At 36.1% G+C, this 22,367-nt stretch overlaps 1 protein-coding gene across 5 annotated transcripts in view; it reads right to left on the bottom strand.

Moving 5' to 3' along the window:
- PDE1A (phosphodiesterase 1A) overlaps window positions 1-22,367 on the bottom strand; it is a 183,405-nt gene that overhangs the window by 106,343 nt on the left and 54,695 nt on the right. The window contains exon 1 of one of the 5 annotated variants that reach the window (XM_040561587.1): window positions 10,598-11,093. The exons of the other annotated variants lie outside the window; for them this stretch is intronic. Within the exon in view, the coding sequence (XP_040417521.1) occupies window positions 10,598-10,650 (53 nt within the window). The 5' untranslated portion in view covers window positions 10,651-11,093. Of the gene's footprint in view, window positions 1-10,597; window positions 11,094-22,367 lie in introns of those variants that run through there. 5 annotated transcript variants of the gene reach the window in all.

Genomic DNA, 22,367 nt, shown 5'->3' with positions numbered 1-22,367 from the left:
TACATTCCAGGAGGGTGGAATGTAAATGGGGAGACCTGGTAACATAACAACAGTACATTTTAATTGTGCCCCTGAAGGGGCAATCATTCTGAGTAGATCAGTCTTGCTGAACATTGTTTAAAATCTATATGCATTTTTATGGGGATTTGGTTGTTGCTGCTTTTTGTTGTTGCTGTTCAAAACAACAAGAAAATTCTGTTAATTATTTAGAAATACCACCCCCGTTATTCAAGTATAATGTTTGTTTATTTAAATTTTAATTTTTATGAACCATGTCATTATAGCGTTGAAATCCTTTCTCCAGCATTAAGGAAGCTATTAATTCTGGTTCACAGAAATGTTTAAACAATTTCTTTTAATTGTCTATTATCAACAGTGAAGGTTAGTGCAATACATTAGTTTTACACCAATGCATTTTACTTGGTTTGCATAATACAAACATTCCAGTTAATGTGTATCCAAAGCCTCTAGAAGACATCATTACATTTCAAATGAGAGGTTAGCAAGCCCTATTATTCCGGTGCTGAAAACTGGATTGCCTAAAGTAAGGGGATTAATAATTTAAGATAGATCAGCTCAGCACAAAACATTTCTCTCCATTTCTGCTACCAGGAGACCAAACTAATTTCCTCCAAAAATACAGATGTTTACCCATAAAGTGTATAACAACCACCATGGTGTGGTTAGAGCTGCATGCTTTAAGCTCTGAATGTAGACTGAAAACCTTAGAGCTCCAACAATCAGAATAGCAATACAGAAGAATCAAGCTGACTTAATTTCTCTATGTCAGGCAGTGTTTCTAACACTAGTTGCAGGCCTGGAGGAAGGCTGTGTGTCAGCATTTCTGGTGATCAGGAAATTGCTTCACTTATTTTTTGCAAACTCAAAAAAAAAAAAACAGGATCTGCTTCCTAAGTGGATTTTTCAGATCACTATTTCATTGAAGTACTTTACAGAATCAGACACTTTTAACAATATTTATGAGAAACATTACAAAGCTCACTCATGCCAGTTGGAAAATGACTTAACTACTAATCTTGTTGTAATGTCTCCTGAATTCATCATTAACCTTGGAAACATTTTCCTAGAAGTAGAACAAAACAGCATGCTAGCTAGCAGTATCCCAACCAGACTATCAAGACAATATTACATATTTAATATATTTCACCAGAGTCACTATCTGTAGTCTACCTACAGATAACATGGAGTAATTAACACAATTTATGTTGTGGTATATTAGGGATGAGTAAGCATGTAAAACTGCAAATGACCACGCTCTCATTAATTTCTTTGTCAGCTTACCACCTGCTTGTCTTTGCATTTCCACATCACTCATTATATTCTATATTACTCATTCTCTTTCTCTTTTAATTTTGCCTTCACTTCTTTATTATCCACTTTTCTTTTTTTCTTTTTTTTGCTTCACATCATCTCTGCACAGCTTCTCATCACCCATTCTCATTCTCAATTCCACAAACTCTTATCCAACTTCTCAGTGTACTTCTGCCACTAAAGCCACTCATTAAATCATAAATGATCTCCAGTTTTGGATTTTTTTAATCCATTATATTCCATCCCTTATGTAGCCTTACCAGTATCTACATACTTGTGGACTTTCTCTCTCCTTTTTTCCTCCTTGTCTTTCCATGTATTTTCTCCTCTGAATAATAACAGATTCTTCCCAACAGTAGGTCTTTGTGACCTTTCCTACCCAAATTTGATCCTCTGCTTCCTTATATATTCAACCCAATCATCAAGCTCAATTCTAGTGCTGACATCCTATCTTTAAACTCCTGACACTTCACCTGCATCTGTGGAGGTGTCTGTAGCACCTGTCTTTGGCAAAAAAAAAAAAAAAAAATGTAGCTAGGTAGCTGGATAACAGTAGGAGCAAGAGTGTAAGTAGTGTGTGTGGATGGGATGCAGAAAACTCTCTGAAAGGATGTTTTCACAAAACTGTTTATGTCAAAGAGGGAGATGACCATCAGCTACAGGAATTCACCAGGGAATTATGGAGAGACTTCTGAAATAAAAAAGGAGTCAGTTTAAAAGAGGTATAAGGGAAGTACAGAAACTTGGAGCTGCAAAGAGACATCTTGGAGTGGCTAAAGCCACGTTCAAAACCCAGTTTGATGCTGACAGAAGTCACCACGCAGCCACCAGGTGAGCTTGAAGCACCTCAGCAGCGTGCATCCCAGCAGCAACAGGCACACACAGCACTGCAGAAACCTCCATTGCAAGGTGCATGGAGGTAGGAGAACAAGATTCATATCCTCACTTGCTCACACCAGCCCTGATCCTCCTACTTGTCCAGTTTCCTATGTCATTCCCCAGCAATTTTTGGTTTGTTACGACTATGTGCAAGCTCATGTATATGAGTTAGGGTATTAACTAAGGATAGAGTAACGGAACTGCTTGCATTAGCCAAGTTAGCATCTGTAGATGGTCCTGTATTGCACATGAAGCCTTTGTTATCTCCACTACCTCCTGCTGAATTTCAGGTTTTCAAGCTGTGAGTAAAATCAGATTTCCAGAAAAGAATATGAGAGAAAATGACATTGATTCAAATGTAGTGTTGTAATGGCCAACTTCTTAACAAAGAATATACCATTAAGTCCATTTTTGTACACTAGCAGCTTAGCTCAGAAAACCACAGGTTTACACCAATGCAACCTATGCATTTGATGACTGTCTATCATGGGCATCAAAATTCACATTTTTAAAACAATTTTAAAATCACACTTGAGAGCAGAATCCTAGTAATATTTTGGGATAACAGTTCCAAAGATTTGTGTAAACTGTTTCTCAGACTCTCTTTTGGTTTTGTTAATTTACTTTGTCATTATTGCCTCATAGGCACCATAGGCATTTTCAAAAGTTAAAAATACTTAAAATGTAACTCTTCTAAATGCCTTGCTAAATCCTGTTTTCATTTTCACATGCATTTATAAAGTAAACCATCATAGTCATGATTCTTAGGTGGGCAGACAGTTTGCATCATTTTTTCTATTATCTGCTTATCTATGTACCTAAAAGACGAAATATTGAAGAATTAAAATGAATGCTTGCAAGAGCTGGCTAAATGGAAAAATAAACATTTCAAAAACCAAGATTCCCATAATGTCCAATAATAAACAGAGTATTGGCTTGGATTGTTCTTTGCTATTCTCTCCTGGTTTGGAAATCAACTTTTAATAACATTATCTGACAACACCTTAAGGACCGGCCAGAATATTCTACACACAGAATACACTAATATATTAAATCTACAACAGGAAAATAAATAAATAAATAAATAGATGTTTAAAACATGGTAACTTCCAGACATAGCCAGTTCTCATTCTCATATTTAATGCAGATAATTACCAGGCAGATTAATGAACAAACACTAATGAACATCTCAACACAATACAATGACCAGGCCCATCGTACGTGGTTCTGCTCATGGGTGAATCAGGACTCCTTTTGCTTCAAGTGCACTTATGTGCACACAGGATGCTTGGAAACCCAGAAAGTCAGCCTAGTCTGTTTTTAAAACTGATGGGCATGAGATTCCTGTGATCTAGCCAGGATTATGCTGGAAGCTGTTTCATCTTGTTTGACAGAAGCAGCTGTTTAAAACCTGCATAAAGGAAGCCCACTTCCCTTCTTTGCTGCAGCTTCTCTCCACAGCAAGTTCCCATCCTAGTCTATCCTAGACGTGGAGGCAAGAGAACAACCTCTGTTCTGGTCCCTGACCCCAGCGAGGTGCCAAGCCATGTTTCAGCGCAGCCTTCTGCCTGCCACAGAAACAAATTCAAAACTCTGCTTTTACCACATGGAAAACCTGCTTATTTTTAAAAAATACAAGAGAGGACACTTCCTCTGCTGACTCATTAAGTTTGCTTCACAGAGCTGCTGCACTGGCAGAGCTGCAGTTTTCATTCACAGGCGCTCGTATGTGGATACAAAGGATGTTAAACTGAGACAAAATGGGTACCCAGTACTCTGTGGCAAGTGTAGGAACCAATGCCATGAGAAAGCAGGAATGAGTATTCTTAAACTATACCAGGCAATGTTAGCCTATGACTCTCCAGAAAATGCATGGATAATGCAAAGGAGAAGTAAAAATAATGGTCTCCCACCACGCCAAATGCTGCAAGTTCTGTGAGGCAGAAGAATGACTCTTACCTTGTGCTACAACTCCTTTTCCCACCAATTCGAAAATTTCTGCTAATCTGTGATGTGGGACAGTGCATGTCTGTCTACCACTACCACTTAAAATGCTTCTTCTTCACTCGTGGGCCTTGTCACAAACATGTGGAGAGCGCAGCATAACAGAGCCACTAGCTCTGATGAAACATATTTCCGATACAATGTATTCACAATGCCAGGACCCCTTGTGCTTGCACTTACAGCTTAATTCTTTAAATCTGCCTTCAGAATATGTCAATTCCACCCTAAAAAGAATTATGTTATCACTTCTGATTATTCAGAGAAAAATAAGGAAAAACGTTCCCCACCAGGGAAAAGCAGAATTCCACCTCATATCTCAACAGAATTCAATTTCTTTCCTGCCTCCCATCCCCTCGATTCTTTAGGATATGCAAAGAAATTCACTGTCTTCTTTCTCTTGCACTGTTGCTTTCTCTGCTTGAAGTACCGTTCTGTTGAAGTACTGTCAGTTCTGTTTCTTCAGGGATACTAGAAGTTCCTCTCTTCCCTTCTTAACTCCCCTGAAATGCAACTAGCAATGCATGATCTGCTGCTGCTCTTCTGCTACTATTCAAAAAATTGACTCCTTTTAATCCTAGTGGAGGCATAGCCTGACTTTTGTGCAAATGTCCTTTCAAACCTTGCACTAGATAATGACACTCTAATTCCAACCAAAAGAAATCTTTAAAGATTAAAATGTTGATCAGTGAATGCATATAAATTCTCACTTAACATTTTCTCTTTGGAAGTCTACAGTCAAAACTGTTGTTAAATCAGTTCTTGATTAAGTATGAATAAAGCGAAAGCTCTAATAAGAAGCATGAGATATGATGCAAAACTGGTTTTCATATGGTATTTTCCTTAGAGTGCGAAACCCAGAGAAGAACAAAACTGGATACACAACAATACAGAGCAGAATGCTTAAATAAAGAAACGTGTTCTCATTAATGAACTGTCTTAAGTTATACTTTAGTACACAAAAAGTTGTACTTCAATACAAAAAAAAAAAAATCAATGGTTCTAATCCATCAAATCTTTTGTTTTCTACTGTCAAAAGTACAAAAATAAATAGTCCTCTTCACAACTCAGTTTTCAAAACCAGCTGGGATTTCCCCCATCACTTCAACAGCAATCTAGACTATCATTACTGTGATGACTATAAAAGTTCTCCCAACTTCCTATCTCAATCTGGTGATTGCCAAGCTATCTCTACCATATAGTATGTTTTGCTGTAAGAGCAGATGTTTTCTGTCCTCTCAGTCCTCCTCCCAATGCCCAGTTTTTCTGTGATTACTTTTTATGTTAACCTCTTTCTCATTCCAGTTTCTAAGTTAAGTCTTTTAAGGTACTGCCATTTAAAAACAACTGTTGTTTAAACCAATACACGACAACATAATATTTGGGTATTTACCCATCAATGTAACCATTACAGCCACACAGAAGAGGCAGAAGCAAGCATGTAGGCAGAAAATACCTTCAGCAATATCACCAATGAGATGGCCATGGTTAAGCACTGTATATAACCTTGCAGAAGGTGCAGCAAACTTTGCTGTTAGGGCGAAGGGAAATCAAGAAACAAACTGTGATGTCAGGGTTTTCTTGTGGAACTGTGCTTTTACATTCCAGCCTTTCTTTAAAGTAAGAAGCAAAAGATGATGACATCTTCTCTTCCCTTCCCACCTTCCTCCTACACCATTGGAATAAATTATCACTCATTAAATTAATATGCTACATTAATTTACAATTAAGCGATCACTAGCAATAATGATATATAATGTACGTTCATAGTAATTGTAGTGCACAATTCAACATAAACCTGGCAAAGTTTTCCATATATCTGCTTATTCTCTACACACAAGGAATAAGGATAATAATAATTTGGACCCATTGAAGACCACTACAAATAAAGAGAGAAAACAGCTTTTTTTTTTTTTTTTTTTACAAGCTTTTAAACCACTATATAGCTTTAAAGTCTACTAATTTCTAGGTTGCCTACTGTTACAACCATTTCCTTTTCACTGAGATACATCCTTTTCATGTGATATTCTGATTTTGTGCCTACTCTATGGACACTAATTGAGAAGGTGCAAGCACCATTTATGCTCCTGTAAAACACGAGGATACCTGTTCAGTACATATTATATTGAAGTCATAGTGTAAAAAGAGTAAACTATAAATCACAAATAAGAAAAAAAAAAATACCATTCTTATATATGAGAATGTGTTTGTTTATACTTGGAAAACTCCTGAATATTTTGAGCTTCCAGGAAAAAAAATAAAAAAATAAAAAGAGAGGGCATTACACTGATGGTTATTTTTTGCTAGAAAATACTTGTCAGTATATTTTTTCCATAGGAGAAGAGTCTGCCAAAAAGTTCTAATGTCTAGAAGTCGCAGAACATGCTGTTTCTATATTTTACTATACTACATGTAAATGAAAAATAAAGTTACTGGTATAGATTATTCTTATTCCACAAATGATGGCAGTATAAATATTTTGTAGAAATCTGGTCTTTGTAAATATACGCAATATACTGCACAGCCCTCACCTGGCATCACCTATGTGCCCTGCAGTGGTGTAAGAATCTTGCTGGAACAGCTTCTGCCAGTGGATTACAGTAAGATTCAGGATCCAGTTTTTGGAGCTGATTTTATCATAAAACAAAATAACAAATCAGACTTTTTTATTTATGGAACTAGAAGTAAGAGACCAAATGATTGGACTGGGTCATTTTCTTAGTAAAAGAGGAGATAAAGTTACAGAGAGATCTAGTCTAGTTAGTTGCAATTAATACAACGTCCATATATATAGTGAACAAAGATAATGGAACAATAGCAACAGTACAAGAAGCTTCTATCATAGCAGACACCATATTAAAAATAGCAGTAGAGCTCCCTGAAGAGTTAGAAAACAAGTGTTTTTCCACCCTTGTTCTCTCCCAAAAAGCAGCAGAAAGAACACCATGAACCCTATTTTTCCACAGAAAATGTGTCAAACAGAGAACAGAAGAGAGAGGTATTTTGAAGCTAATGTATTAATATTTTTAAAAACACATTAAATCAAAGTTATACAGCAAAGAAAAATTCATTGCTATCATCCAGCTACAGTTGATCAGGAAATCTCAAAAGGCTGTGGATTTCTTGAAATAATTCCAGGTTTTCTTGGATCCCACTAAGGCAGTTACCAGAAGAACAACTTTTCTTATTACACTCTGATTCTTTTGCTTCCATTCACAGTGAAGACAAGGAAGAACAAAGTCACAAAACAACAAAAAGCAGACTGGAGTTTAGAAAAACATTAGCTTCAGTGTAAGCATTGACTAACGATTGTGGAGATTCTTATGTTAATAGAAATCACATAAATCTGAGAACTAAAACACTTATTATGTCATCTAATCTATGCAGTTGGCAGGAAAGGATTTGTTTCCTAAAGCATATTTTATATGGCTTTATTCAGTCCAATTTTAAATGGCAGAGCTATGAAGCTCCCACTGCATTCTTTGAGAAAGCTGATTTGTTTATTGTTTGAATTAATTTGACCATTTCCAGTTATAGCAAATATGCTCAAGATGCTGTTCTTAATAAAAATATGGAATGTCCTCAGTAATTTATGTTAGCATTAAAATAGCTAGCGAATATCCAAGCTATGAGCTCTGTTGAAATATCTTCGCATATAACAGGCTGATATTTTGATATTAACAAAGGCAGGAATCTCTAAGTATTTAGCAGTTGGGTTCTGATGCAATTACAAAATTTCATCCAAATTGATGTGATTTAGTAATACTTCTATATGATTCATAAGCTTGGCTTTTTTACACAGCTATATTTCTGAATGAATTTTTTAGTTAATTCGTAGCACAACTAGGTTGGAAATATCAAAAGTTACACTTCTTTCACAGCATTTTTATATTATTACCTCTTCATGAATTGAGGACTTACCAAAAAAAAAAAAAAAAAGTGTGAAATAACTTTTATTATTGATTTCCACATCTGAAAATATAGTACTTATCATACTCTTACACAAAGGGTTGGTAACATGGAAGGTAACATTTACAATAGATCCTCAGTCTGGTGTTTGTTTGTTTTTTTGTTACTGGAAAGGCAACTCAAACAAAAGTATATATCCACTGTAAATGTACCTTGCTAAGGAAGATACTCATAGGTACTTAAGTTCTGATATAGCTCCCAAGAAAGACCTGATTTTTTTAGTGTACATCTAAAATTACTGTTGGCTGTATATACAGATTACACTCACACATACACACATGCACACACTTATATATGGGCAATTTGATATTTTCTTCTCTATTTGTGAGAAAAAATATCATCTGAACTGCAGATTCAGTTACTTCAAAGTAAGGTTTGCACCCAGTAAAACAATACTACTTACATGGGAAGAAAATTACAGGATTAAAAGGACTGAGGCTAAATCTTCACAATACGTGTGTAAGAGCACTATTTCACTGGAGAATATTTTCCAAAGTCAGAAGGAAAATGAACTTTAAAAAAATCATCTGTTTAATGTACTATGATAGCATCTGTATTTACTGTACATGATACGATCTTTACGGCATACGGAGATTGTCTTTCTGTTTGAGCTGCCTAAAATATTGTGCTGGTCCCGACCTTGGAAATGTTTCTTAAGCATTTACTGTACTATAACAGAGATCTTTTGCCAGAAGAGTCACTGCAGAGCCGTGGGCTCTTAGGGGGCTTTCCATATTAGGGGCTTTCTTGCTCTGGATTAAGCATGCCAGCAATAGTTAGTTGCTGCTCTGTATTTAAAACTGATTTGCAGGAATGAATTGGGTAAGAAATGTTGAAATTTCTTGTATTTCATTGAGTTAAGTTTACAACCACGAGACAATTTAGGGAGATATCCGTTAAGAAAACTTTTGCAAACTATCCAGTGCTACATGAGCTACAGCAGATTTCTGAACACATCAGGAAATATGCACTTCACCCACAATTCTAATGGCCCCAAAAGACTGTGAAGAATGTGCTTTTATAATAATTTTTTAAAGGTTACAGTTTATTGGATAGTTATCATTGATCCTTTAAAAATGGTTACAGATGTTTAAACAAATATAGTGAACTAAACTATTAATTTCAATCAACAGCTTTCTACAAAATAACGTCTTAGCCCCACTTTATTAAAGCAAAGTGCAATACATTTCATTTGATTTCTGGTATAAATTACATAGCAAATCCACACAGGACTTTCCAATTTAAGGTTAGCATTTAGGCCATTTCATTCCTGTAATAACCTTTTAATCTCTGTATTCCCTTTCTGCACCATAACTGTACACTACTGAAAGACTTCTCCCCAGGTAGCAGAACATAATCCTGGCATGGCTACCTGAGTTTACTCTGAAGTTGAAATGCCAGCCATTACTGTAATCTCATAATATATGACATCAGTAGTGGCCATCCAATAAATAACAAACCTGTATTTGCTCTGGGACCATCTATAATCTTATATTTATTTGTCATATAAACATTGTGGTTTCAATATCCTACTGGTCATCCAGTAAGAGTTGGAGTTTTGTTGAAGATGTCACTAGCCATAAACAGAAGTGTGAACTATTGCAGGTATATTTAATCCTATGGCCACTGAAACCTTACTAGTAGTTTGAGAAACATTATTTCCCATGCAAGATCACTTAGTCTGAAGCTAGCAGTGGCCAAAGGAAATAAAGGGGTATGCTTTAGTAAAAGATAAATAAAATAAATCTAGTCCTGATTTGTAAAAAGAAGTTTACAATTGACATTAAAATATAAAATAATCAGAAACTTATTTCATGGATCAAAATCACATATGTAGGAGGCAGTGAAGAACCACTTCACAAAACTTCCAACTTGTTACTCTTTAAACATGAGCTTTTCCTATCAGAAGAGTCTTGTGAATTAGTTATACTTTAATCCCTTGGCTGTATGTCCCAGCAAGCAAGTTCCTTTACTCTATAAGGCGCATCATTTCAAATACGAAAATTCTGCCATCCAGACATAGTCAACTAAACCAACCAAGACTCATGTTCCACATTTAAACAGTTTTATAATTCCAGAATACACTGAGGGACTGCAGAGCTGTAGGAAAACAAAACAAAACGCGCACAAAAAAAAAAAAAAAAAAAAAGTTTCAAGAGCTATGTTGCTCCTCTTTCATAATAAAGGCAATCCCCCACAAAACCATAGAAAATGTAGATGACAGAAAGAAAAATCTCCAAAGTCCCCATACAAGTAGAAAAAATATAATCTGACCACCAAAATTATCTAATAGTATCTAACATTAAACTCTTTTTCTTGAGCAATTTTTTGTGTGTTCGCATATGAACTTTAAGCTAACAAATAGGATGTAAAGTTCATAACGTCTTCAGTTCAAAGAAACAGTAGCATCACTTACCTAAAGATTGGTCTTTGGAGATGCTTTTTCTTGATTGTAACACAATCATCCATTTAAAGACAGAAAAAAGACTTCTTCCAGCAAATAACTCCAAAAAGACCAGGGAGTAACCAGGAAACTTGGTCTTAGCTACTGTGCTGCAGAGAGCACACAGAACGATATTTTGGTGCTGGGGAAAGCCTCCCTCCCTCTTTCTGACAGTTGAGCAGAAAAGGGCCATAGAGGCCACATAAGACAGGCACGTCCGTGCACCAGCAGACCCTGAAGGCTGAGCAAAACTGGAGTCAAGTTGATCGAAGCACAGAGTTGTACTGGATTCCTTTCAACTGTGCAGGAAAAAAGGGGAGCTTTGCCAAGTGCTACCCAGGTAAAAATGTTTTAGATTATTCCAGCCATGAGAGCACTTCTTACACATGCTGGTCAAAGTCTTAAATGCAGAGTCACTCTCTCCCTCGCTCTTTAAACGCACTGTTCCAAGGCTCAACTTGTTTTTCTTCAAAATAAAAGTTGTGCAGCTGTTTCAGCATTCCCATGCGAGTACCTTCAGAAAGTTTGTTCTGGTAAAAGAACTGTATACAAATTAATGAAGACGGATGGATCTGGTCTGTGAGGCTGGCTCCACTTCAAGAGATTGTAATTATTTTACAATCTGGCTTTTATTCACTCTGGATGATGTGTGGCTATAGCTATGTAAATTAAAGCACTGCTCATAATTTTTAGCATTCATAACCTAATAACCTAGAGTTGGCTGAAGCAGAATATGGTGTTTGCAGCTGGTAGAACCATAACTACATAAAACAAACCAATGTTATGTGAGTGAAGAAAACAAAGCTGACCAAGTTCAGATAGTGACAGTAGCAAACTGTTACTGTTTGCAAGATAAGATTTCAACAGAGATTCAAAGTCAAGAGCTTACTCTGACATCACGCTGACATAAATCAGGAAGAATTCAACCGCAGCAAACAGAGGCTGTAACGAAAGCTCCAAGGCAGGAGCAGGACTGTGGTTCTCGTGGGACTGGTCATGAGTGGTTCAGGTGAGATGCCATTTCCCAGGCACCTCGAGGGGTCCATAATAAAGTGGTGCTGGCACAGGTCTTGATGCGAAACGTGAAACCCAGCCAGAGCAGCAGAAAGCAAGCAGCGAGCACTCACCCGCGTGCAGCTGGCTACACAGCACCCTGGCACTGCATGCCCCCTCTTGCAGAGGAGGGAAAGGACCCGCCACAGTGGTTCCTTCCCTGTGACCCCATTTCCTTCCAGCTTAACTCTCAAAAAGCACTTACTATGTGCTAGGTAACGTTTCTGATATGTGACAAGCAGGATCAGGAAGGCTGGGAATCTTTTGCAACTGCAGTATTGGTTGGAGGGAGAGCAGAAGAGTGGTAAATTTACACAGTTAAGAGCATAATACTGGCATTATCAAATTAAGCATGAGGGACACTAAGTCTGAAAAAAAAAGGAAAAAAGGTAATACTGAGATGTGACTTAGGCTGTACGCGACTAAGCAAATTCATACTACATTATCCACAAATTATGAATTTCACCAAATTTCCATGAAATAATGATACATAACAATCAGGGAGATAACCAATATCCTGGTAATATGCATTTTCACATAGGAAAATTTAGGAGACTAGCAGATTCTACTGAAACAGGTAAAATATCCTCCTAGATCTAATATATGTTGCTTATAGAACATCATGATAGTGGAAAGTTTGGTTAGCCTGAAACTGATCCCCACACTACATGAAACTATTTCCATGACACAACCACTGAGCAATTATCTAAAGGAAAAATGATCAGACAGCCATCACCAGCTATTTATTGTTGATTCAGTTTTACCCTGCCCCACTTTTTATTTCTACTCCTTTGAGAAGTAGACAGAATTACACCTTCATCAAGACAACTATCTTTATCAGATCATAGGTTCATTTTTGCCAGGATCTTGAAGGATCTGAGGATCTTTCTTCAACAATATGCAGTGTTCAGAGTGCTGTCATATTTTAAAAGCCTTTCATGTAGTCATGATCTTTCTTATTATTGTCTGCCAAGACTCACATTTCTTTTCATGCAGTTTTCCTGCTCTGGCTTTCAGCTTTTCAAAATAATTTGCTGCTTTTTGAAGCATGTTCACTCACCGTCCATAGAGAAAGCTGCAAATCACAAAGAAATTTCCCTTTTCTTTCTGTTTCGTATTATGTGCATAGGATTGCTGTACTTAGGTTATTCAGAGAGACTTCATGTAGCTCAGCGTAATGATCTTGGTATCTTCTGAGAGTTTCAAGGGAAAAAAAAAGATCTTCAAATCCTCAGTGAGTGCTATACCAAATATGTTTTTCCATTAAACTCCCCAGCCTTTCATCTAGCAGTTTTACCAGTCCCCAAACTAGTACATATCTTAACAATTTTTTTTTCTGGGCCTAGTCCAATGAACATTGTTGTTCATGGGACTTCCATTCAAACATGGCACTGAAAAAAGTACTGTTCGGGGGAGCTGAAATTCCTGCAGTGTAATTACTTCGGCTACAAGGAATTTGAGAGCTGTTAAAAAAAGGCAGGGAAGGAAAATGTGAATATTAAATGACAACAGAACTTTGTTTTAATTGGGTAGTTTTTCATCTTCCAAACAGCCTTTTTTTGTCCACTTAGAATTTTCATTCAACACACCAACAAGTCACAGAATTTTTCCATATAATATTCAGAAATCAGCTCTACTTGTTGAATGAGTATACGCACAAATTCTTCAAAAAGTGCATTTAAAAAGGTATGACAGGTTAATTAGACTGTATGAAGCTTGAGTCCAACTAAGATGACTCCTGAATTGTTCAGTTGAAAAATCAATATATAGAATATAGAATTCACCAGCATGTAACTTTTTGTAGATTTCAGTATTGGATAATCCGGCAGTGATATTAATCAATATATTGATCATGCAGAGATATTAATCAAGGATATATCTGTACCAGATACACTGAATGAAGGCATTTTTATTAGAATGAGGAAGTATCCTGCTTGAAAACACAACAGCAATTTTTAAAAGTCCTCTATAGATAATATACATCATATTTTCTAGCTTCATACTAATCCTTTCAGAGGTAATTAGAATGGTAAAAATCTGTTTAACTGATGCCCTAGAGATCTCTTATTTAATTTCCCAACACTGGATGAAAGTCAAGCAGAAAACTCCTGAATTGTTTGTTTTCCAATGTATTTTCCCATTATTGTTGCTATTGTTTGCCCATCGCAACCAGTGACTATTCTTTCTAAATGATGCAAGCTATTTTTACTTTATCTCCCAAGCACATATTCATGTGAAAGCAGACTTTTTCGACTAAAAGCATATAATACTTTACCACTCACAAAAACAGAGCTTCACCAACATCAAGATTTGCAACTACAGTTAAGTTTTGATGTCTAGTACTATTTCTCAATCCAAAAGATTACATGTGAGCTAGAACCCAAACTGTTTTACTCTGCTTGTTTTAATGTCACATTTTTCATATTGATCTGTAGCTCTTTGCCAGAAGTCTAGAAATATAATTATTTTTCCTACTGTAATTTCAAATCTGTTGGCAATTAAGATGGTAACTAAGAGGTTTGACATTTAAAGCTTTAATCCATTACATGCCATAATCTGTGTTCTGCTTCCATAATAAAGCAAGGGGTCAGAAATCTTCCCCTGCTCAAGAGAAAGCAAGAGAACAAGTGGAGAGATAAGTTTCATGCATCCATTTATTTTATGGACTAATTAAAGTAGCGAAGAAAAAAGGAAGACAACTACTTCTACATACTTCTCTCTTTACCTTTTTGAAATGTACAGGTTTGAAATATAAAAATCTGACATGGGACTTATGCCCAGAATGCTATTTTATTTTTCAGTACTGTACCTTGCTGCAGTTCACTGTTTAAGACGTTTGTAAAGCAATTAAATCACTAAGTATGAAGATTTTTTTATTTTTTTTACAGTAGGAAATCAGTGTATCTTGTGCATCTCCTAACAAGATTTACATTTAGGTACTTATATGACTGGTGGATTAAATCCACTCTGTAAAGGCAGGTAGAGCATTCCCTATGCATAAGAAGCTAGAGGGAGTGATGTGAAATCTACCTATGCTGTCACTGTCACATTGTCAAGGAAGACTGTTTTCCAAGGCTTTCTGCAAGACAGAATGGCTGGTACAGGTTCTTTGTAATGATGTGGGGAATATATCTTTCAGCACCCGTTTTGCCTACTTCAGGTTCACATGCAGGCTCTCCTGTTCTGACACTATTGAGCCAATAAAATCGCCCAGCTGTCTGATGTCTTGTACTGTCCCCAGACACTGGTTAAATTCTATAGGAGATGCTGTGATTGCCTGCCACAAAAAGGTTGAACTTTATCACAAACTCATCATGCTTAATTTAGAATAGTACCTACAAAAACTGCATTTGTATAATGGTTTAAGAGCTAAATTATAGTTACCCACATTCTCCTTATAGCTACCCATATTCCCCAGCACAGTTCATCCCATCATGGATCAGGCTGAATGCTTTTTCTCTCAACAGTTCTGTGAGGTTTGCATTAAGCTGATTGCACTCTGTGTACATAAATGTGTAGGACAGCCTCAATTTATTTCTTTGTGTTGACGTCAGCAAAACCCACTCTGGAACTTAACCTAATGACTTCTCCAGGCTTGAAAAACTAGAGAGTACTGGAGATAACTGTGACTCATTCAGAGTACAGATAGAAAAGTTGGCAAACATTGCTGGATCTATCATAGTGCATGTGGTAAAGCTCTGTGCAAACAGTTATGCAGGTCTTTAAAATCTGGCTTCCCTTTTCACTCCTCATAAGTAAGAATATTTATAAAATTGTGTTATTCTCTCTTGCTTTCCCTGTTTATATGCACACACAAACTGAGCAGAGACTTACGTCAGTGCCATCACACAGATTAATTTCCCTGCTGAGACTTTTCTGCTTAGACTAGAGCACAGTAACTTGGTTTAGGAAGCTTCCCAGTTCTTCTCTTTTGCTATTATATTTTTCTACATCTTAAGTCTTGAGCAAATCAGTGGTACTTTTGCACAGAAGAACCTTTCTGCAATATCTCCACAAGTTTTCTTCACAAACAGGATCTGGCATTTTGTGGGAGGAAGCTCATCTTCTACAAGCCTCTGGGTCTCAGCCTGATATTTTCCCGGAGTATGTGACTGGTCCCTTCATTTTTCAGGCTTTCTTTGGATGTAGCCAGTCATCTTCTGCAATACTACAGAAGATGACTTTCTCTGCTACTGCAGGAGCACCTCGATGAGACTCACCCAGCATGTCTTAAAAATCAAATAGTGTCTGTCAAAGTCTGTCAATAGTGTCTGCTCTCTTCATTGACTAGACATTTAAGAAGCTAGTTTAGACTAAAGGACAGGTTCATTGAAAATTATAATACATCGAACTTGTATTGTCATTTCACTAAGGTGGGAGCATTAGTTAATCTTCAAAGTAACTGAAGTGACAAAGTATCCTGCACAACTATGAAGAAGGATGGTGTCTAGAATCCCCCTATGTGACCATGAATGAAGAAATATCTATCATTTTTTTCTGATCAAAAGATGACAGAATAGTAGTTGGAAGGAGAAGCAGACTAACCAGTTGTTGAAGTACATGCAGCAGCTCTGCAGCATGAGGAACAGGAGCCAGAATACAGACTGAGCAACATGCTATGAAATGCATACCTATAGACAGATAGGCATACAAACAAATACATCCGTATAGATACCCATGATATATAGACATCTATCTATAAATAGATACTGAAACTTAACAGTTCCAAGGAATTAATACCAAAAAATACAAATACCAATGTCTCACAAAACAGTGATTCTCCAGATCAATATAACTTCTGAAGTACTTGACCAGTATCACAGGTATTTTGTTTTGATTCTACCTGATATTACTAGGATGTTATACTTGGTATCTTTAGTGAAGAGGAAGGGAAGGGGGAGGAGAGGAAATGAGAAGGAGAGGAAGGGAAATGAAAAGAAATTCCTTTGGGATATATGATGCTAAATTAGTGCTGAGATACACAAGTCAAAACATGGCATTTTTTGGTTTTGAGCCAGTGCAATATTATTGTTGGCCACAGATGATGAAAATTCAATTTCTGTTGGAAAACACTGTAATTGATGTGCTATGAGTTTTCTAGATGTATACATATAATGGCAACCATATAACAGACAATAGAGCAACTTCAGACTTACACACTGTAATTTTTTAAGGGAGTAAAAGGGTCATAAAATGCCAAGGGACTTAGTACAGATGGGCTACAGAATATCAAGTAAATTAATTTTTTTTAAGTTATTGTCTTAAATATATGTGACAGTATAAATATTCATCACAATCTTTAAAGATATCAAAAATAGTTTGGAACAATCTCCAAAAATAATATGAAAAGGAAAACATGAGTAACTGTGGCATACGTTAGGAATAGCTATTGGCCAATGTCAAGATCATGACCAAAAGAATTTATCTGCTAAACAGCAGCTCTCCATGGAAAATATATGGCCATTTAATAGGACAGACTGTGCTAAAAAGAATCAGAAGAGACATGCTACATTGTGGATGCTTTTCCCTTGAATTCCTTAGGTGAAGAAAGTTCTCAAGAACTTATGAAATTTCTGAGTTGACTGTGAAAATTTTCTCTATAGTAGAAGATATCACCTGAAAGTCTGGAATAAAGATGCAAGAATCTGTCATAGCTATCTCTCCACTGCATAGGTTATTATTCTTAACTCGCATTCAAATCCAGTTTTCCATTTCTGTGTAGGTGGCAGAGTATGATCTTCAAGCAAGTTAAACAATCAGTCATACATAATAAAGAAACCATTGCAAGGCAACTGGAAGAGTTTTAGGCCTGTTCTGATTAATGACATATTAAACATAAATAACATTCTTTAAAAGATTTTTTTTCAGGTAATTGTGCTTCAGATACATTGGTAATATAACTTTTTCATTTCAGACTCTGAAAGTATTTTGCACTGCCTTGGTCTCCAAGTCTAGTTATTTCTTAGCTTTCTGGAATTTCATTCATTTTCATTGGCTAAAATACTCTGGCCTACACACAGTTATTGACATTTTCTGGTTTTCCATCATTAGATATCTGGCATCCAGTTTGAGAGACATGGAGACTAGGAAGTATATACACATGCATTTCCCTAGAGGATTAGCAGTATCTGGGAGCTGTCACAGTGCCTTTTCCTATCAACTACTTGCTCTTTCGTCAGATTGCCATTATCCATAGACCAGATACAAAAGAAGTTGCAACAGCAAAAACTCTACGGTGATTATATATCTTCTTGCAAAACTGTTTCTTTGAACTAGCATCACTAATAATACCAGAGCTTTGCTTTCTGATTGCAAAAATTGCTTTTAAATAATGGTTTCCCCGCAGATGTCTTGAAATCTGACATCCATCATTTTAAAGTCTTACAAATAGTGATAAAGAAATTCTGTGTTCGACTCTACCCCCAGATATGTAACACGGCCATAGACAAAAAATGTCTTGTGCATGACTCAGAAATCTATTATTCTAACATAATAACATTTTGATCATTCTTATCTTTGTAATAGAAAGATGTTCACAAAACATAATGCACACAGTAATGATCTGATTTTTTTTTCCTATATAGATTCTATTACTGTCTTTCCAATACAGACTGCTGGATTTCAAGGATAAGAAAACGGCATAGATATATCCTTTATTCTACATATAAGTTACCTATATTATTTTGCTCTATATACTAGCTCATCATCTCCCCCCAACACACAGTACATCACAAGTCTGTGTTTATTGTAATGACATCTGTCCAAGTGTGCCAGGTGTGCGTGTGTTAGTGGCAGACTAGTGGGAAGTTCCTCTCTCCTAGCAATACTTTAAGGACACCCAGAAAAATAATTAAATAAATAAATAAAAAATAAAAAATCTTCGGTTGTTTTTGGCGTTAGCATTTCCAGAGGAAAATAACAAGTAAAGTTGAAATTTAAATTCTGTATATCACGTATTTCTCTCTCTTAGCTCAGTAAAGTGAATTCTTACTATGGCTGAATTACAGAACACAGCTCTCCCAATAATTGTAGTCTAGATTTTAGAGAAATCTTTGAAATGTATTTCAAATGCATCAGCTCATTTGATTTTAAAAGATTCTGTGCAAAAATGACAGAGAATCCTTCAATCTCTTGTTGGAGAAAGTGAGCAGAATTCCACAAATATACAATGCATTTCCCCCTGAAATCACTGCTAGAGACCCTGAAGAAGGGCTCACTAGTGAGTCTGTTTTCAGGACCTGTTACTCGTTTGGATAAGTTTCAACAGTCAGAGAATCTACAGTAGGTAAATCAGAATATCACCTAGCCAACAATGTTTTAAAATAAAAGCAGTTCTTAGAAGTAGTTTAATGCTCACACTTTTCTTCAAGGGTCATAAGTTTGCAAGCAAATGTAAAATAGAAAGGACTTGACTAGCAAATGTGAAATGTACCAAACATATTGCACTTTATAAACAGTGGATGAGTCACTGTTTCCCGCAAGGTCTCTGCCTGGATTTTTTTCTCTTCCCCTTCTTCATAGCAGTAAATCTTTTTACTTTCATACATTCAAAATCTCTTTTCAGAAAAATTGACTTCAAAACTGTATTTGAACCACAAACTGGAAAAAAGAAAATGAATATGCATTCATTTTATACAATAATCTGCCTGAACTAAAGCATGAGGCTGACTAATTTTGCTAGTTAAATTCTGAGATACTTAAATGTGGGTACAATATAATTGGCTTTATTACTCATACAATTATTTTACATATGTACTTAGCACACATGTAATGGGCTATTCTGCCAGCTCCAGAGAACATAGTGTTTTCCTTATCGACTGAGAAGACAAAGCACACACCAAGGCATTGTTAACTTCCTTACATATGGTTTGTAGGTGTACCTGGATCTCAGAACAAGTCGGTATTTTTCACACTGAAGTCTTAAAACTGAAGTAGAAGCAACAAAGACCATCACTTTAATGAATTATGTAGATTCTTTCAGTTCTTTCATGAAACTGCCAGATTTAAATGTTATTAAACGTTTTTCATGAATCACTACTGATTGATAAATTAAAACACAACATTAAGTGAGAAAAAGATTTTCTAGTAATTAAAAATATCTTAAGAACAGGTGGAAAATTATTTAATAAAATGCAGGCTAAAACTGGCCTCTGTGTAATATTTTGTAATCTAAGCTGGAGAATAGGTGTGTTTTTCCCCATCCAAAAAGGTACCAATTCCATAGTTGTTATCAGAATTCTACCACTCAGCTCCATTCATCCCCTAAAACAAGGACCAACAGTTTTTCTTCAAGCTCATTCCAGCTTGCCTTTTATCTGGAAACTGTCAGAAAACACACACAGAGTTGTGTTATTGTTATGATTCTGGACTGTGTTATGTGGGTACTTTCTGATAAGAATCACAACTGACAATTTGAACTAAACCACCGAAACAGAGTTCAGATGAAAATAATGCAAAGATGCAAGATTCTTTTTTCGAGTCGCATGAACTTCATGATTCCTCTTAGTCAACACATCACAATATTGTGTGCTTTCATTATCTCCTTTTTACAATTTTCTCTGACAAAAGCAAGAGTTCCCACAGAATTCTGCAATACAGTGTTTATTTTGACATCGTTTTCTTCTCTGGCAAGTGTATTTTATACCAGAATTTGTTTTTGTGCTCCTACCTGTTAAATGTTTGACACTCGATAATAATTTTAATCTCTTTTTTATGAGTAGCAAAATCAACTCTCTGCTAATATTTAGCATACTTTTTTCTCTTTAATACCAAATACATATTCTCTACCACTTTTAAATACCACTGCCATAAGCACAGTAAAACTCTGTTTTTTATACATACTATTGTCAAGCAATAAAGCATAATGAGACTAATTTGAAAATAATTATATAAATAGCCAACTAGCAGATTTTTAATTATCTTGTTGTAAAATTTCTAATTAAGCATGGAGATCTGCACTTTCACTAACATTGCTCTGCTACTATCATGACAAGACAAGCTAGAACTGGAATTAACATGTCCAAGATAACAACATTCAATGCAGTCAAACACTTGAAATAAAATAACACCAAATATTCTGGTTTGGTGTAGTGAATGACTTCACTCTCTGCATACATGTAATCAAGAAACTACATAACAAGGGTGAGCATTTAAGTAGCATGTAAAGCGAAATGAGCATGTTATAATTAATGACTATATGGCAGGTGCTAAAATATAATTGTTCATGTAACAGCCTTTCTTACAGAGCAGTTGAGACATTTATAAACCTGGTGTTCCCCCTGACTCTGTACAAGCAAGCATCCGTGCCCACATGACTTCTGTCAGTAAAATGTCAATTACTTCTAAGAATTTTTCTCACTTGGATCAATGCAGTGCTATTTAATTCCTTTATTAGTTATATTAATTCTGCTGTTATATTCTTTGACCCTTAGGAGATGATTCTTTTAGTGAGATTAGAGGGACCCGCTTAAAAACTAGATTAAGAACATGTCACAAAAACACATAGCCTAAGGAAAGCATTACGGGCTACGTAAGGTCAACTCTTATTTCGGCATGATCATTTTGTAGAAAAGAAAGGCAAGGAAGATGATGGAAATTACAGGAATTTCTGTATAAAAACAAGTTGTTTTCTACTTCTGATAACTTCTGTCTTTCCTAATGCTGTGTAAACCACTGTTTATGTTCAGAGGAAGGGATTTTCCCGGTTTGAAGAGCCTTATCTTCTGTGGGATGAGTTCCAAGAGTGACTGTGCTGTGAGGAAGATCATGTTATAAAGCCAGGATGGGGGAACGTGACAAATTACACTTCTAAGTAGCTCAGGGTATCAAAAGCAAGAACAAAGGAAATAACCTGACTGAAAGAAGTGAATCTTTAAAAGCTCTAACCTAGCTGACACTTTTTGGAAACAGAAGGAATAATTGCAGACTTAAACCAGGCTCTTCTAGCAATGGCTGTCACCGGTGAGAAAATAAGCCAGAAAGTTGGTTTAGTTCTTACAGTAACTGGTTCTGATGCACTTCACATTATCAATACTTTCCTGCTAGATCAGGCAAGGGGACTTAACTAAGAAACTGTATTGCAGATGCTAAAGAAAGTTGTACTCCACCTACAACTGAAATATGTAATCTGAACTTTTGAGTTAAAAAAAAAAAAAAAAAAAAAAAGGTGCTCTGGGACGAAAATTATAGAGTGATAGTAATGAAAGACTGTATCTGCTCTTGACCAGATAGATTTGCAAATAAAGAACATTTTGCACTTCAGAGTGACACTAGGAACATTAAGAAGGACAAAAAACCTCTTAAGACTAACACTGTATGTGGAGCTCAAAATCAGATATACAAAAACAGCATTTTGTAAGCAATAGAATCAATGCCCACTGTTTGGAAAGAGAAGCATGAACTGCAGGAGCTGGATCGCTGTGGAGTTCACAAGTGCTAGCAGAGATTTTATCTCCCAGCATTTACCTGTTTCATAACAGCATGACACTAGTTAATTTTGTTTAAGTTTATCATTACCTTGTGGATGCTTTTCAGCAGTATTGAAACGTAGCTAGTTGTTCTCCAGCCTGTGTTTGTACAGCTGATTACTGCTGCCTAGATGTGGCAAAAGACTGGCAATAGCACTGCGTTTTTGAACCACAGCTATCATTTTGAATTCTAATTTTTCCCTCCACTGTATTCTCAGCTCTTC

This window comes from Cygnus olor, chromosome 6 (assembly GCF_009769625.2).
Source record: "Cygnus olor isolate bCygOlo1 chromosome 6, bCygOlo1.pri.v2, whole genome shotgun sequence".
Lineage (NCBI taxonomy): Eukaryota > Metazoa > Chordata > Aves > Anseriformes > Anatidae > Cygnus > Cygnus olor.
This window is presented reverse-complemented; position numbering and strand designations above follow the sequence as displayed.